The 16,365-nt window shown below is 46.4% G+C and overlaps 1 protein-coding gene across 1 annotated transcript; it reads right to left on the bottom strand.

Annotated features, from left to right (window-relative positions):
- Positions 1-4,861: 4,861 nt before the first annotated feature.
- AKR1A1 (aldo-keto reductase family 1, member A1 (aldehyde reductase)) lies at positions 4,862-15,581 on the bottom strand. Its single transcript, XM_008574882.1, has 9 exons — positions 15,461-15,581; positions 9,988-10,077; positions 7,973-8,092; positions 7,641-7,792; positions 6,792-6,987; positions 6,307-6,506; positions 5,969-6,041; positions 5,742-5,828; positions 4,862-5,092 (listed from the first exon to the last, which is right to left on the bottom strand). The coding sequence occupies exons 2-9, from the start codon at positions 10,069-10,071 to the stop codon at positions 5,027-5,029; spliced, it is 978 nt and encodes a 325-aa protein (XP_008573104.1). The 5' UTR covers positions 10,072-10,077; positions 15,461-15,581; the 3' UTR covers positions 4,862-5,026.
- Between the last annotated feature and the right edge of the window lie 784 nt (positions 15,582-16,365).

The following is a 16,365-nucleotide window of genomic DNA, read 5'->3' as shown; positions in this document are numbered from 1 at the left end:
TAAATGTCTCTAGAATAGGGCTTTAATACAAAAAGTGACACCCTGGATCTGTACAAATCAAATTCTGTCATGGCAGAATTGAATGGCTCTTGACCTCATAACCATAGGTCAGGGTGTTGTTTGCACTCTTATTAACACAACTATTAATCTGTAATGCCAATTAGAAAGGGATACTGCTAAAATTAAAGAAACATTATTTATTCTGTACTCCTTTCAGAGAGGAATAACCCTTTGATTGATTTGGGTAGATCCTGGATATAGGAAAGTAAGGTGGAATGAGATTTTATTTTTTTATTTTTATTTTTTTTAAAAAGATGACCGGTAAGGGGATCTTAACCCTTGACTTGGTGTTGTCAGCACCACGCTCTCCCAATTGAGTGAGTGAACCGGCCATCCCTATATAGGGATCCAAACCCTTGGCCTTGGTGTTATCAGCACCACACTCTCCCAAGTGAGCCATGGGCCAGCCCTGGAATGTGATTTTAAAAGTTAAATAAAAGTTAAATGTCTTACCATAATAAAATAATACACAAAATTATTAAATGTGGATTAATTATCCTGGCAACAATATGTGCTTTCCATATATTTATTATGCTTGCCATGGTTTGCTTGTCATGTTATATAAAACAACCTATTTAACACCTTAAAAGGCCAAAGGCCCAAGAGGTAGAGAAACAAAATGCAGATGTATCTAGATGGGCATATATATAGCTTCATAAATATACGGGTGTCAAAGTGTGAATGGTCCACAAAGAGAAGACTGTAAAGAGGAAAACCACCACCAAATTCAACAGAACTTGTTGTCATTAATATTCTAAAAGTTAAAATATCCACCAATAAAGTGCTCACTTTGGCAGCACATATACTAAAATATCCACCAATAAAGAGATTTTCAAAGTTTTAATGCCTTTGACAAATATTAAGACTCCTTCATAGATCATATTTTCATGCACAAATATTGTAACCTCTCAAATGTAGGTTGTTAGTCCCCTTTCTTAAGTAACCTTTTTAAAGTTTGCCAACCTTTGACCACACGGTTTACATTACTTTCCCTGCAGAATGTCACAAGATCTCATTTTTCCTATGCCAGTGTGAGACAGCCCCTCTACACTTGAAGATCACAGGCATTTTCTAAAAGGGGTCTTAGATTGTACTTGTGTATAAAGAATTTTGATATAAGGAACTGCGATGTGGTGGTGCTAGCCTCTGGCTGGTGAGCCCTTTCTTCCTTCCCTCCTGCAATGTAGTTCTATAAAGGTAAGTCTCATTTTCAAATTCTGAATCTGTGGGCTTTCATTCAAAACAATAATCATATAAACAATCATTGACTTGAGGACCGCATAGTTTTCCCAAAGGTTTTCTTTAATAATTCGATATTCCAAACATCTTCTTTTGAAGTCTACTGACCTCGTTTGATTTTCTTTTTTGGTTAACTGTCAGATCCTCACTTTTCAATGGTTTTGTATATAATTTGTGAAGTTCCCCAACATCACTTATATTGCTTCATGAAGTATTGAATCTTTTGCAAGATTTGCAATTTCACTTTGCAAAAGTGCAAAAAAAGTACAAAAGATGTGCACTGTATTGTTCAATGATTAGACAAAGATGTCAATAGAGACATGTTACACAGGGTGAGATGTTTGAGTCAAGAATAATCTTTAAGCAGTCAATTGATTAGTGAATAATTTCATGTTATGACAATTTTTGCTTCCTGTTATGGGCTGAATTGTGCCCCCCCAACTCCCCAAATTCATATGTTGAAGTTCTAACCCCCAGTAACTCAGAATGTGACTATATTTGGAGATTGGGTCTTTAAAGAGATAATTAAGTTTAAATAAGGTCATTAGGATAGGCCCTAATCCAATCACTGCTGTTCTTAAGAAGTTTGAACACAGATGCATAGAGATGGTAAGACAATGCGAAGGCATAGGGAGAAGACGGCCATCTACAAGTCAAGGAGAGAGGCCTGGAACAGATCCCTCAGAGCCCTCAGAAGGAATCAATCTTGCCGACACCTTGATCTCACACTTCCTGCTTCTGGAACTGTGAGAAAGTAAGTTTCTGTTATTTAAGCCACCGAGCCTGTGTGGAACTTTGTTCCAGCAGCCCTAGCCAACTAACATACTTCCCTTTCTCATAACTGTGGAAACTTGGATGATTTAAGTATGTGACAGAACTATGGAATCACATAACAAGCCACCTAGAGAGGGTAAGGTCAGGAAACATGTCCCAGAGGAAGTAATAGCTAAACTAAACACATAAGTAAAAGGAATTAGCCAGAACTAAGGGATAGGCTAAGTGGTGAATTGCTCCAGGTAGGACAATGTGTAGAAAGGACCAGAGACAAAAGACTAAGTTCTTTTTTTTTTTCCAAAGATGACCGGTAAGGGGATCTTAACCCTTGACTTGGTGTGTCAGCACCACGCTCTCCCAAGTGAACCACGGGCTGGCCCCCAAAAGACTGACTTGTAACATGCCTTTCTTCTTCACTCACTCTTTACCCCTCTAATCCATTCTCTCCACTGCACCAGGGTTGTGAGATTTTGTTTTTAATAGATTTTGTTTTATTTTTCTTATAAGGAGGTGTTTTAAGTCTTCAAAATGGGTTAGAGGAGTAAGTGGAAATTTGGAAATAAACTTCAGCATCCTTCTCCCCTCTACCTTTCTTCCTTCCTCCATGAAGTTTGGGGGTTTTTTTTTGTTTTTTTTAGATTTTAGATTGTAAAGAGCACATACCAAAAGTTAAAAAGCATGACAGAAAAAACTTGCCCAGAGGCAACAGCTATTTAGCAATTTTTTTTTTTTTTTTTTTTAAAGATGACTGGCAAGGGGATCTTAACCCTTGACTTGGTGGTGTCAGCACCACGCTCAGCCAGTGAGCAAACTGGCCATCCCTATATGGGATCCGAACCCGGGGCCTTGGTGTTATCAGCACCACACTCTCCCGAGTGAGCCACGGGCCGGCCCGCTATTTAGCATTTTTTGGGAGGATTTTTTCAGACAGTCTCTGGGTTTTTAGTGAGTAAATATACCATGCTTCATGTAACCATCTCTTGTTGATGGACAGCTCAGTTCAACTTTTCTACTATTGAATGGTCACTACAGCAAGCCTTCTTACTCATATATCATAGTGCATTGGAAAAGTCCATTTTCAAGATACGGTTAAGTATCTTGGAGACAAGAAAAGTTGTAATGTGACTACTAGTTAATTTGAGTGGTCATCTTTGTATTACTAGCATCCGGCAGTAGGTCCTCAGGAATGATTGTCAAATGACTGAGGAAGGGGATGGATTCAGACTTCTGAAGGCTGAGAAGCTACTTGTGACCAAAACACATCTGGGGCTTTGGGAGGACCACAGAGGCAGGTAGACTGGGATCTGAGTTTATCCTAATGAGATGACTCTTGGCTCGGGGGTTCCTGGATGGGTTCAGGATGGAGAATGGTCAGTTTTGGAGGCTGGGAAGTCTGAAGTCCAGGGAGGGCCTTTTCCTGGTGGTGACTACAGTGATACAGGGTATCACAGGGTGAATATAGCAGGAGCAGAGACCCAGGTTTTTTTGGGTTTTTTTTTTTTTGTCTTTTTGTCTTTTTTGTGACTGGTAAGGGGATCGCAACCCTTGGTGTGGTGTCGCCCACACCACGCTCAGCCAGTGAGCACACCAGCCATTCCTATATAGGATCCGAGCCCGCGGTGGGAGCGTCGCTGCGCTCCCAGCGCCGCACTCTCCCGAGTGCGCCACGGGCTCAGCCCTAGAGACCCAGGGTTTTTTTAAGACAGAAATCATGCCATGTTACTAGGCCCTCCATTAGCAGGCCCCTACTAATTCTAGCATAATTTCATATTATTACCCCCCCACCCGTCCCCCCCACTTTTAGTTTCTGTCACGTCTTCTAGATTTTTCCAACAGCTTCTTCCAGTTTCAAGGCTTTCCTGGCAAGCTGTCCAATTTGGATGGAATGCTATTCCCACCTCCACCTCCTTTAACTAATTAATCCCTATTCATCCTTTAGATCTCAGCTGATTAAATAAGTAGGCTTCTCACCCTGCACTTCATCACACTTGTTCCAACTGTAATTAAACTAAGTATGCAATTACCTAAAGTCTGTCTCCTCAAGTAGACTGTAGGGACCTGTATTGTATGTCTTGGTTACAGCTATATCCCCAGGGTCTAGCACTGTACCTAATCCATAAGTACCCAATAAATATTTGTTGAATGAAGAGCAATGGTTGACTGGGAAACTAAAGTGAGTTGCGTGACTGGAATTTAGAGAGATTTGCCAAAAACCTTCCTGAAACTTGTTTATCACAGGGGCCTCAGGTTGTACTTAAGATAGGGCCTTAGGTGCAAAGTGACAAGCTTTGGGCCTGACTCTGCCTCTTTCAGGTCACCTATGCACACTGACTACAGTCTCTGAAAGAAAAAGCCACTCTCCCCTCCTTTCATGATTTGGCAAGCTGGGAACACCAAACTTCTGAACATAAGTTTTTTGGGCTCTTCATATTCCTAAACCTAGGAACTGACCAGGACAGGGAGGTGGGAATCCAAGGCCCAGTTCCAAAACTTCCTTGAAACCACAGGACCACACTCCTGAGGTGACCAACTTTTGGTATTCTTGGTAAGACAATTCTAATTGTCTTGGTGCAGTGCTAAGAGCTGCCACTAAATAGCGCTACTCCCCTACCATGCCTACTGCAGGATGGCAGAAGTGGAATCCAGCTGCCTGGAAATTTCCTTCAGAACCAAGAAAGGTAAGTTTGGGCTTCAGGGGCAGGTCACACCCAGCATCCCTAGGTCTGTCGTGCCTGAGGGAAGCAGCTTCCATCCCAGCCTTAACCAAACAAATAAGACAAGCAAGCGGTGTGGATGCTACAATGGTTTTATCAACCCCTTCTTTCAGGTGGTGGCAGGACCTCATAGCTGGAGAGCTGGAAGGGAAGTCAGGAAACTGTGGTCTAGTATGGATCATTTTTCTTTGGCAGCTGTCCAGTACAGTGATCCAAACCCTTGACCTCGGTGTTATCAATCAGTATGGGTCATTAAAGGGGTACAGAGGGTGCCCTGCATCTCTTGGAACCCTCTTCCCGTCCACCTGGAAAGAAAGAGAGATAGATGACTCCATTAGCAGGAGTTGACATTCCAAAGACTCAGGGCATCTTCCTCAAATCTTCCTGAACAACCTCACCTGTGTACAGCACTAAGCCAGATGGCAGTGGCCAAGACCCCAGCCTCAGAGAATGCCACAGTATCAACAGCATTCCAGTACCAAATCCACAGCCTGTTATGTTATGTAGCTGCCCCTAAGAGTTTGCAGTCTCAACTGGGATCAAGTACCCAGGAACTATTTATTTCCCTATATGCAGCAGATTATGAGTATAACCCCACCCCACCCCTCTAACAAGGTCAAGAATGCCTTCTGGCCTCCCCTCATATTATTTACTGACAGCCTACTACATGTCAGGAACTAGATTTATTTTACAGATAGAAAGCTGAGATGTGGAGAAGTTAAATAACTTGTTCTAGGTTTTAAGATTTCAAGAAGCAGCACTGGGACTCACAGGCTTGAATGCCTTATCCTGAGCCATACTACTTGCCCGGGCACAATGAAGAAGAAAGAGACCATTGTATCCCACCACCAACATCCTGTCCCTCCCCCAACCTGCAAGCCTGAGGCTAGATCTGGGCCAGAATCTCACCCTAAAACTCACATTCCCTGACTCTGGGGGGTGATACATCCTTACCGTAAGCATGGGCACGATATAGCGCCAATTTTTGTTCAGGGCATCTAGCTGCTTCATCTCTTCTGGGCTAAAGGTGAAGTCAAACACCTGGGAAGGGGGAGTGGGGTTCAGGAAAGCCAGTCTTGTGAGTGGGAGCTGGGGTTCCACTACACTGCCTTATTAGCCAGGCAGTTGGGGCCAGAATGTGTCCCAATGAGCTAAACAAGACAGATCCCATTACCAAGTACCTGGATGTTCTGAAGGATACGAGAAGGAGTGACACTTTTGGGGATGGAGACCACTTTCCTCTGGACCTGCCACCTAAGGTGGGGGATTAAGGTAAATGAGGAAGAGGAGTCAGTATTCATAAGCATTATTTTGTCCTCCATGAAGTCTTCCCTAAGCTCCTGGAGCACCTGGGCCCCATTAGACTGGGGAACGTGCCTCAGAGTAGCCTCCCCACAGATCACGTGGAAAGATCCTCAGCCTCACCCAGGCACTCAACTAAGGAATCCCTCAACCCATGCCTCCCAACCCAGGGGCCTTCTACCTTACCGAAGCCCCTTTCCCCAAGACTGCCTCGCACCTGAGCAAAATCTGAGCTGGAGATCGGCCATACTTTTCAGCCAGTGCCAGGACCACTGGTTCCTCAAGCAGGACGGGCTCATTGGGATCACGCCATGCACGATCAGAGGAGCCCAAAGGGCTATAAGCAGTCACCTCCAGACCACGTGCTTGGCAATGGGCAATCAGCTCGTTCTGCGCCAGGTATGGGTGGCATTCCACCTGAGCCAAGGAACAACCCATCACCATGAGGTGGCCACACCCAGCTTGCTTGTCCCCATCCAGATGTACCAACCCTCCATGGCCCACCCCCAATTTCCATTCAGCTCACTTGTCTCACCGTTCTCCACTGGCTTTTTCAAGCTCTCCCAGGGCTACGATGCCCACCTTTATGCAGAAGACTTCTGACAACTTGCTAGCCATCTCCATTAAGAAGACCCATCATTCACTCACTCACACTCTTGTGCACACAACCCCCCAAATCACCAATGTGCTTGCTGTGCTCACCTGCAAGACAGCTGGGCGCACAGAGGCCACACTGAGTACATCATCGATCTGCCGACTGTTGAAGTTGGACAGGCCCAGAGCTCGCACCAGCCCCTTAGCCACCAATGCCTCCAGAGCCTTCCAGGTCTCCTTGTAGTGAATGGAATCGTAGCGCATGGTACCATCGGCATTCTTGGGGAAGGGGTTATCTCCCCGCCTGAGTGAGAGACAGCCCCCAAGTATGGGCACAAATACAATGCTTCTGCCCTATTGATCCATCCAGCTACTCTATGTCCCATACCCCAAGTCCAAAGAGAGCAAAGGGTCAAGAATTAGGAACAGCCATGCTTTTTCATCCTTCCAGATCATAACCCGGGTGGTTAAGTCCATATGGAATGCCTAATCCCCCTCCTCTTCTTCCTAGACCCAGATTATATCTCCTCTCCTCTGGGAAGTCTTCCTTAACTCCTTCCTTCTTAAGGAGTTATATGCTCTTCCAGCCTGCTTCCAGCACAGGGTACAGTACTGATGGTAGGCTCTTCTCACATCCTCCGCTAGGATTTATAGTCATTTCTGCAACCCCAGGGCCTAGCCCAGCAGAAGGGCCAGCATATTTCCTGAATGAATAAAGGAAGCAGGTGGAACCACTCATGCACACCCTAGTGTATACACTGTGTGAAGCTGTATTCTTTTCTCTATAGCTGTACTCCTGGCTGCTGTAGCAGAAAAGGCTAAGATCCCATGTCAAGCTCTTGAGCTTGCCACATAGATGAGTATTCCTATCCTGCTCTGCTGTTATGACTTATAAGTTACTAACACTATCCCACCCAAACCCCCAACTCTGGGGATGAAGATCACGGCAAGGCTCACTCAAAGGCATGAGGCCAGTGCATCAGGTACAGGTCCAGATACTCCAGCTGGAGGTCTGCCAGCGTCTTCCGGAGAGCAGGCTCCACATCTTCAGGGTGGTGCTTGGTGTTCCACAGCTTGGATGTCACGAACAGCTCCTCCCGAGGCACCGCCTGGTGCAGGAGGCAGGCCCCATAGTTAGAAGAGCCATGGGCACCCCATCTTACCCACCCTCACCTCTGAGAAAGGAACTAGAAGGAAGCTGATGCCAGATTCCCTCCAGCTAGTCCGCAGCCCCAGCTTCAGCCTTTGAGTTCTCTCATCCCACCTCTCTCTGTAGCCCCAGTCCTCACCTTGCCCAGTCCCACGTTCTCCTTCAGGGCCTCCCCAATCTCAGTCTCGTTGCCGTAGACAGCAGCACAGTCAATGTGGCGATAGCCGACACTAAGGGCATACTTAATGGCTGCTTTTACCTGCCAAGTGAGAGCAACAGATTTCAGCTCTGCTGGTCTGGCCAGAAAATGCTCCCCTCCCAAGGGACACTGATGGGGGGCGGGCAGGAATATACCAGGGCCATCCATGCAGTAAGGGTGAGAAGATAGAAGACAGTTCTAGTTAGGGGGCTAGGAGCCTCTTCAGAGGTCCCAAATCCTTTCTTTTTTTTTTTTTTTTTTTTTTAAAAGATGACCGGTAAGGGGATCTCAACCCTTGGCTTGGTGTTGTCAGCACCACGCTCACCCAGTGAGCAAACCGGCCATCCCTATATAGGATCCGAACCCGCGGCCTTGGTGTTATCAGCACCGCACTCTACCGAGTGAGCCACGGGCCGGCCCCCAAATCCTTTCTTGCCCACATCCCACCAGCTTCTAAGGTTCCTTCCTACCCAAGCCATTTCGGTAAGGCCCAGCAAAAAAAACTAACAATATGTTCCCAGCATCTAGCATAAAGACTTTAGTAAATATTTTTTGAGTCAGAAGACGGATGGGTAAATAGGCAGAGGAAGAGACAGGTCTGCAGCCCTGAGGAGCTGGTTAGAGAACCATGATTACAGAAAAAAAATTCCCACACAGGGAGAGACCCTCAGGAAGCCATGTAGACAAAGTGGGCTTTGGGAGCTCAGGCCAGCAAAAGAGGAGAGATGGAGAAAAAATTAAGGAAGGCAGAGAAGTGAAGTAGAAACTGGGCCAGAGCCCCTGATGAGACAGAAAAAAGCAAGCATCAAGTAGGAGAATGTGTCAGTCAATTTGCTAAAAATCAGACTAGAAATATGGCATCAGAAGCAGCACCAAGGGTACCAGGCCCTTGCTGCAAAGCACCCAAAGCTCTTGTTGTGAGTGCCTGGCACAACATTCAAGATCCCATCTGGGTGCAGCTCTTATCTATCCAGACATATTCCCCTTACTCCTGACCCGACTCCTGCTGCTCTGTTCCCCACCCCCACTCCGGCCCTGGCTCTGGTCTCCACCCCCTGCATTGACCTAGCTCCTGGACTTGTCCCCAGGCTGTGTCAACTACCTATCTAGAGCACAAGGTCCCTGTCTCCAGGGTCCTAGGCAGCTGTAGGAAGGAAAGCAAAGGGGAAAACAGGCAGAGGTCATCTAACCACACCAAAAATACCAGCCTAAATCCCAGATAGAAGAGGCTGTTCTCCCTGCTGGAGCTTCTGCCTAACTTAATCCCCAAGTTTCTAACTTTGACTTGGATTTCCAAAGAACAAGGAAGAAGCTCTGGAGAAATGCCCCACCCTGGGAGGGAGTTGAATCTCATAGTTACATCAACCCTAAGAAAGCAGGTCTCCATTCCCAGACTCCTCTTGGCTGGGAGGGTCTATACCAGGGGTCAGGAAATTATCACTTTTTTTTTTTAAAACAGCCCTTGACATAAGAATAGCTTTTACATTTTTAAATGGTTACTTATTAAATGGTTATATAAATATATAATTACCTCCATTTTGTAACTTGTCCAGCAAAATCTAAAATATTTCAAGAAGCCCAGTGTGGGAGAGGAGATATGATCACAGCACAGGGTGGTAAGTGTTGCATTAGGGGTCATAGCACAGGGCTGGGCACAGGGGGGAGCCCCATGTCTGCCCATTGCACTCAGCACAGATCCAGTTAAAGACAGCTGTCCTTCCTATGCTCTTGGCCCTGCTGGGCTCCTCAGCCCCTCCTGAGTCAGCTGCGGAAGCCAAGTGCTCCTTGTTGGTACCTTCTCCCCTTACCTCTTCCCACTGCCCTCCAGGCCTCATCCTCACTGGAAGGGGAGGATAGGGGTGGGGCTGCCAAGGAAAATGCAGGATTCCTCTCCCAAATCCTGCCTTTTTCCTAGCAGAGGCTCAAAAGCCCCCTCCTCTTCCATCATCCCTCACCTGTCCAGGTTCACTCTTCCAGGTGCCCAGACCAATCAGAGGCATCTTCTGCCCAGTGTGCAGGAGGACACAGGAAGCTGCCATTGTCCCCTAAAACACAAATGGGAAGAGAATGATGTGGGAGTTAGTTCTATTGCTTGGGCCTCAGCCATCCACTGGTTAAGAACCCTGCAAAACATGGGCCAGGAAGGAGGTGGGAAGAGGGAACAGATGTGACGAATAAACACGTGGCTGTATATATGCCTGTGAGCAGAGGTTGTAGAAACAGGGTGCCCCAAACCACCAGAGCCAGTAACTCCTAAACAAACACTAACCACTCCTGCCCTTCTGTCTACCAGGCTAAATGTCTGTGCTAAAGAGCTCTGATACCTAAAAACAAAGGCGGGGTGGCTCCCCAGAAGTATCCAGCCTTGACTAATAAGGTCCCAAGCCAGTATAAGATAGGAAAAGGCCATTACAAGACAAAGCAAGATCAGGTGGGGACAACCCCGAGGCTCACTTGGGAGAGTGTGGCGCTGGGGGCGCAGCAGCGCTCCCGCCGTAGGTTCGGATTCTATATAGGGATGGCCAGTGAGCTCACCGGCTGAGTGTGATGCGGGCGGCACCAGGCCAAGGGTTGCGATCCCCTTACTAGTCACAAAAAGAAAAAAAAAAAGCAAGATCAGGTGATAGAATATGCCCCAAAAGGAGCCAATTTTCTGAGAATGAAATGACTGTTCCTAGGAGGTTGTTCAGCCATGCTGGTGGGCCTGAGTACGCTCCTACATGGGAGGTATGCCATTTTTTAGATGAAAAAATATGCTCAGAGAGGTGGAATTGTTTGCCCCAAATCAATATCTAAGAAGTAGCAGATGCTGATAACACCAAAGTCCAGGGTTCAATCCCGGTACCGGCCAACCACCAAAAAAAAAGAAGTGGCAGAACCAAGGATCCAAGGAGGAGCTAATAAAAAAAGGCAAACACAGACCTATAAACATAGAAAGTGCTTGGGTACTTCAAAATGTCTATAGAGGGCCGGCCCAATGGCGCACTCGGTAGAGTGCGGCACTTGGAGCGCGGCGGCGCTCCCACCGAGGGTTCAGATCCCATATAGAGACTGGTCCGCTCACTGGTTGAGCGCGGTGCGGGCGTGACACCGAGGGTTGCGATCCCGTTGCCGGTCGTGGTACAGGCACAACACTGAGGGTTGCGATCCCGTTGCCGGTCGCGAGAAAAGACAAAAAGGAAAAAAAAAAAAAGTCTATAGAATATTAGAATTAAACGATAATACAAATCTTTTCATGAACTTTTTTTTTTTTTTAAGATGACCAGTAAGGGAATCTTAACCCTTGGCTTGGTGCTGTCAGCACCACGCTCTCCCATGTGAGCGAACCGGCCATCCCTACATAGGATCCGAACCCATGGCCTTGGTGTTATCAGCACCACACTCTCCCGAGCGAGCCACGGGCCGGCCCCTTCCATGAACTTTTTAAAGTACCCTTGTGTATGTGGTGTGCCTCAAAACAGACACATGCACGATGTGCTACAGAAAAGGAAGCAAATCCTGTAGGGCAAGGACTAAGGAATATTGACATTGGCTTTTTAGTGTGTTGGACTTTCCCAGGAGTCAAGGGGGAAGTCTTTCCAGGAAGGGGAAACTAGAAACATGGCTTCCGTGCAGCAGAATAGTAGTGAATTACAGATACAAGAAAATTTTCAATTGAACAAAACGGATAATTGGAGCATTTCTCTTTGGAAAGCTATGAAAAGCAGAAGTCTCCAAATGGCCTAAGAACACTAGATTAGTCAGCAAATGTTGAATGTTCCAGGCCTTGTTCCAGAGACACACATATTTATTTATTTTTATTCATTATTTCTTTTTAAGGCCAGTCAAGTGAAGCAGTGGGAGTGAAGAAGGAACAAAGAAAACTGTAACTGCTCGTGATGCATTAGTTGTAAACATCACTGGACCTGAACCAGCCAAGACACACATTAAGATAGGGTCCTTGCCCTCCAGTTTATGGCCTGGTGTTTGGGGGGGAGAGGGGCAGACAGATGATATCAGTATAATGTGATAAGAGCTTTGACCAAAATCTGCCCAAGAGCTGCACAAAGACTGCAAGAGAAGAGTAACGTGACTAGGATGGCTTCTTGGAGGTGATACCTGAGTCAAATCTTAATGAATGAACAGGAGTTATTCAAGTGAAAGCAAAAGGAGAATGTTCACCCCAAGAACCAATGGTGGTAGAAATAACCTTCTCCCTTTATCTCATCAGTACCATAAATATCACTCTATTGAAATTGATTTTATTGCCAACAATATCTTTATAAATATAACCTTTGTTTCCAAATTCTGAAAGGACATATGGTAGAAAAGGTAATAAGACAAGTAGTGAACATAACCAATATACCAAAATTATCTTTCCTAATACTTCTGACCCAGGAAGAATTTTATAGTCTGGTATAACCTGATTATGGAAACAACTCTTTTCTGCTAAAACAAAAACAAAAACAAAAACTATTCAATCTAGACAGCAAACCACAGATTGGTGAGGGCAATACTCTTTGTAACCAAACTTCCTAGGGACACAAACTTCCCAGGGATCAAACAAATATGTCTGGACTTCACAGGAGGAAGCAATAGGCCATCAGGGTCTGTGGCTGGTTTTCTGGGCTTGATGCCCAAACATCAACCTGTTAGCCTCTAACAGATTTCCAAGTGTACATGGGAGGGCTCTGAAATTACATCAGTGTGAAACCTTGAACAAAAACATTGCCTAAGAGGAAAATGAAAAAGAAACCTGAATCTTGTTTCTCCCTTTCTTTTGCTGGTGAAACTGAAACCCTAAAGGGCTAATGGCTGTGGGACAGGGATCAAACAGGTAGGAAGACCTGACAAAGATGTGCAAAGAACAAGAGCTCCCAAGGGGGGAATGGAGGAGCCACAGAAATGTTTTTCTCTGGGACACAGAGTCATCCTCAGCCAGCTCTTGACTTTCTCGTCTTCTGCCTGAGGCAATGGCTTTCCAGCCTAGCCCTGCATTAACTGACTCCAGGCTCTGAGCTTGGCAGTAACTGGCAGCACTCAGAAACCCTCATGTTATCTTGAGGTGTAAAAGAGAGAAGCTGGGTACACGTGGGGAAGGGAGGAAGAGGGTAGCATCAGGACTCAGGTCTTATTATTCCCAGCTCAGCACCTAGTTTCCTTTTCTCTGGGATTCAGTCTTCCCTTCTCAAAGGAGGGCTCCATAGTTGCTGCCTGGATGTAGGGACACAGGAAAAAGAAGAAGCAGTATTTAAATACATGTTTCCTGGCTGCATGGGCTTTTTGTCTGCCTCTAACAAGTGTTGGTGTCCCTCAGGGTTTTGTCCTAATCCTCTTCTCACTCTCTAGTTGAGTTCATGTCTTCAGTTACCACCTTAAGCCCTGATTCTTTCCACTCCAGTTCTGTATATTCAACTCCCTCTGGACCTCTTTACCAGTATGTTCCATTTGTATCTGAAACTCAACATGTCCCAAACTGTATTCATCAAATCCAGCAGCAGAGTGCAGAGGGATCTGTTCAGGCTTTGAGATCGAACAGGCTTGGGTTTGAATCTCAGCTCCACTATTTTCAAGAGACACTATATCTAAAGCACCTTACACAGTGACTGACCCATGCTCTTCTTTCTGTATATTCACCAGGGACCCAAGGCCCTGAATAACAAGTGTTAAATAAATCAGACATGTTCACAGTAAAATCCATGGGGCCTTTAAAAAAGCCATCTGAAGGAAGCCCTTGCCATTGCTTTGAGGCATTTCTGAGTATTATCAAATTATGGTTTTCATAGGTAGTTGGGGAGGTTAGCATATCTCCTCCTGTACTTCTGAAGAAGGCAGCTTGGAAAACCACAAAATATGTAATGTTGACTCAGATTTGGTCTGTTTGGCTGGGCTAAAAATCCTATTAATACTTGTAAATATAGAAAATGATACTGTTTGCACTAAAATGTAATGTAAGACCTAAGACTGCAATAATACTTCACGTATTTCTTGATGTATATGAAAAAAAATTAAAAATATATACTTCCTAAATCTTTCCCCATTCCATCCACATCTACTTCCACTGTCACTTCCCTAACTCTGACCACCACCATCCCTTACCTAAACCACTGATCTCTCTGCTTCCAATGTGACCCCTCTTCCCACAATCCTTTCACCAAATCTGACCATGTGACTCCCAGTCTCAAACTGTTCCAGCAGGTCTCCTCTACCCTCAGGATAAAGTCCAGACTCCTTCAAAACCTGGCTCCCACCTTCCTCATTTCTCCACCTCCTCATTTCAGACTCCATGTTCCAGACTTTGAACATGGTTGAACCACTTACTTGACTCCACACTTTTCTTTCCCAAACCTCACTCTTGCTTGGCTAACTGCTGCTTATCCTTCAGCTAGCACTTCAAATTTCTGACTGCTCCCAGGTACTAATAGCTTGGACACATCACTGCATTTTTCTGTTTATATATTTCCCCCACAAACCTTGGTACTCCTTGAGGTCGGTGCCTGTCACCTGAATTCCTCACTCCTACAGTGCCTGCCCCATACATACACACATAAGTACACACACACACACACACACACACACACACACACACACACACACACACACGCTAATGGGGGTAACGGGGGAGAGATCTCGACAGCTGGAGTTTGGCCAGCTGGAGAAGTGTGTGAGAAAGTCACTGCCTCCATCACCTTCTTCCTTTACTTCTTAGAAAACCTAGAAAAAATCATCTCTGGAGAATATCAAAGCACTTTACTATCTTCAGCAAAAAATCCCAGTGGCTCCAGACAGGCTCATACTGAAATTGCTCCTGTATTACAGAAGAGGAAACTGAGACCTTGGAATAGAAACACGCTTGATCAGAACCATGAAGACTGTTCCAGGGAAGTCCTGCAGCCCTGAATATGGACAGTCTGAAGGAAAGAGTTAATTAACAGTAACCCGATCCGGTGGAGGTTCAGATCCAAGTCTTACTTTAACAGAGCTCTGGAGCAACAGAATAACATGCCCAGCTTTCCCAGACCCTAGCCAGGTGCCTAAGCAAGTGAATTCTCCACCCTTCCCGCCGCTTCTGAGAAGCAATGCTGCACCTCCATAGAAAATCCAGAGCGCCTGGAAAAATCGTGTAGGTAGGCGAGCAAACAAAAAGAAGATGGCAATTAAAACTTACAGAGCACTTAATATGTGCAGGGCGCTTTCAAAGCTTTCTCTCACTTAATTCTCGCTATAGCTCTGATGTAGGAACTCATTTTACCACTGAGGAAACTGAGGTTCAGAGAAACTGAGAAATTATCCAAGATCATACAGTGTAGAAGAGGAAGGGCTCGAATCCGAAACCAAGTGTGGTCGCCTCCAAAGCTCCACTCAACCCCGGGGGCGCCCCCCTCAGTAGTAAAGGATCCAGGCTATCTCCTGAGAGAAAAAGATGGGCCAGCCGCAGGAGAAACTCACCTCAGCAGGAGCACAGAGCGAGAACCGGAGAGCGTGGCCTGGGCTCAGATATGCACTCTGCTAGGGACCCGAAGGGCCTCAGCTCGGGTCTGGCGGTGATGAGGGAGCGCCACCCAGAGGGAGGGGCAGCGACCCGGCATCCGGGATCACGCGCAGGGTGGGCCGGGCTGGCCCCCGCCCCCTGCCTCCGCCTCCGGGAAGGCGCTGAAGATGGAAGCCAGGGCGGGAGGCTGCACCGTCCCGGCCCCTGAGTGCTGGAGGTCACTTGGCCAGAGCTCCGACACTCACTCCACCACACGAGTTTGGAGAACTGGCCCGCACAGAGGGTGGACGCCGCCCGCCGCAGTGGGTGGCCTTGGGGGCGGGCCAGGCCGCGCCTCTCGCTGCCCCACATTGCACCGCGCGCCATGGCGATGCCGCTCCGCGCCGCTGGCGTTCCTTGGGCAGGAAGGAAGGTCGTAGGTGCCACGTGGAGAGTTCTCCTGGTGTCTGCCCTCCCTCCGGATTCACACCCCCAGCTCTTGCTCCGTTCTCTCCCTAGAGTTGTGTTGGCCGCGTTCCCAGAGTTCGCCTAAATTGGCCCTGTTTTTTAGTTCAGGCAGACAGGCCCAGATAGCAGCCACAAAACAAAGGTTGACCAGAACAGAGGAGACCTTGGGTCTTCAAACTCCAGACGCTAGAAAGTTCCTGGTCTTTCTGTCTGCACCTTGGACCCCAGCTCCGCATTTATGTGTCAGGCACCGTGATAAAGACTTCATAAACACAATTTTATTGAATCCTTGCAATAACCCTGGAAGAGGAATAGTCTTTTATTTTTACTTTGTACAAGCTTTTTGTTCTTGTAGTATAGCATACATAAATACCAAAAAGTACAAAAATCTTAAATGTGTACAGCTCTATGGTTT

The sequence above is a fragment of the Galeopterus variegatus genome, unplaced genomic scaffold, assembly GCF_000696425.1.
Source record: "Galeopterus variegatus unplaced genomic scaffold, G_variegatus-3.0.2 Scaffold1113, whole genome shotgun sequence".
NCBI lineage: Eukaryota > Metazoa > Chordata > Mammalia > Dermoptera > Cynocephalidae > Galeopterus > Galeopterus variegatus.
The sequence above is the reverse complement of the archived record's forward strand: the minus strand, read 5'-3'. Positions and strand labels throughout refer to the sequence as shown.

What these genes read in the sequence shown, in the direction of transcription:
- AKR1A1 (XM_008574882.1), bottom strand. Translation starts at nt 10,071, where the DNA reads ATGGCAGCTTCCTGTGTCCTCCTGCACACTGGGCAGAAGATGCCTCTG. An exon ending in AGAACGTGGGACTGGGCAAG is followed by an intron (nt 7,793 to 7,972) that starts GTGAGGACTGGG and finishes CTCCTGCACCAG; the next exon opens with GCGGTGCCTCGGGAGGAGCT. An exon ending in TGCGCCCAGCTGTCTTGCAG is followed by an intron (nt 6,507 to 6,791) that starts GTGAGCACAGCA and finishes TCCTTGGCTCAG; the next exon opens with GTGGAATGCCACCCATACCT.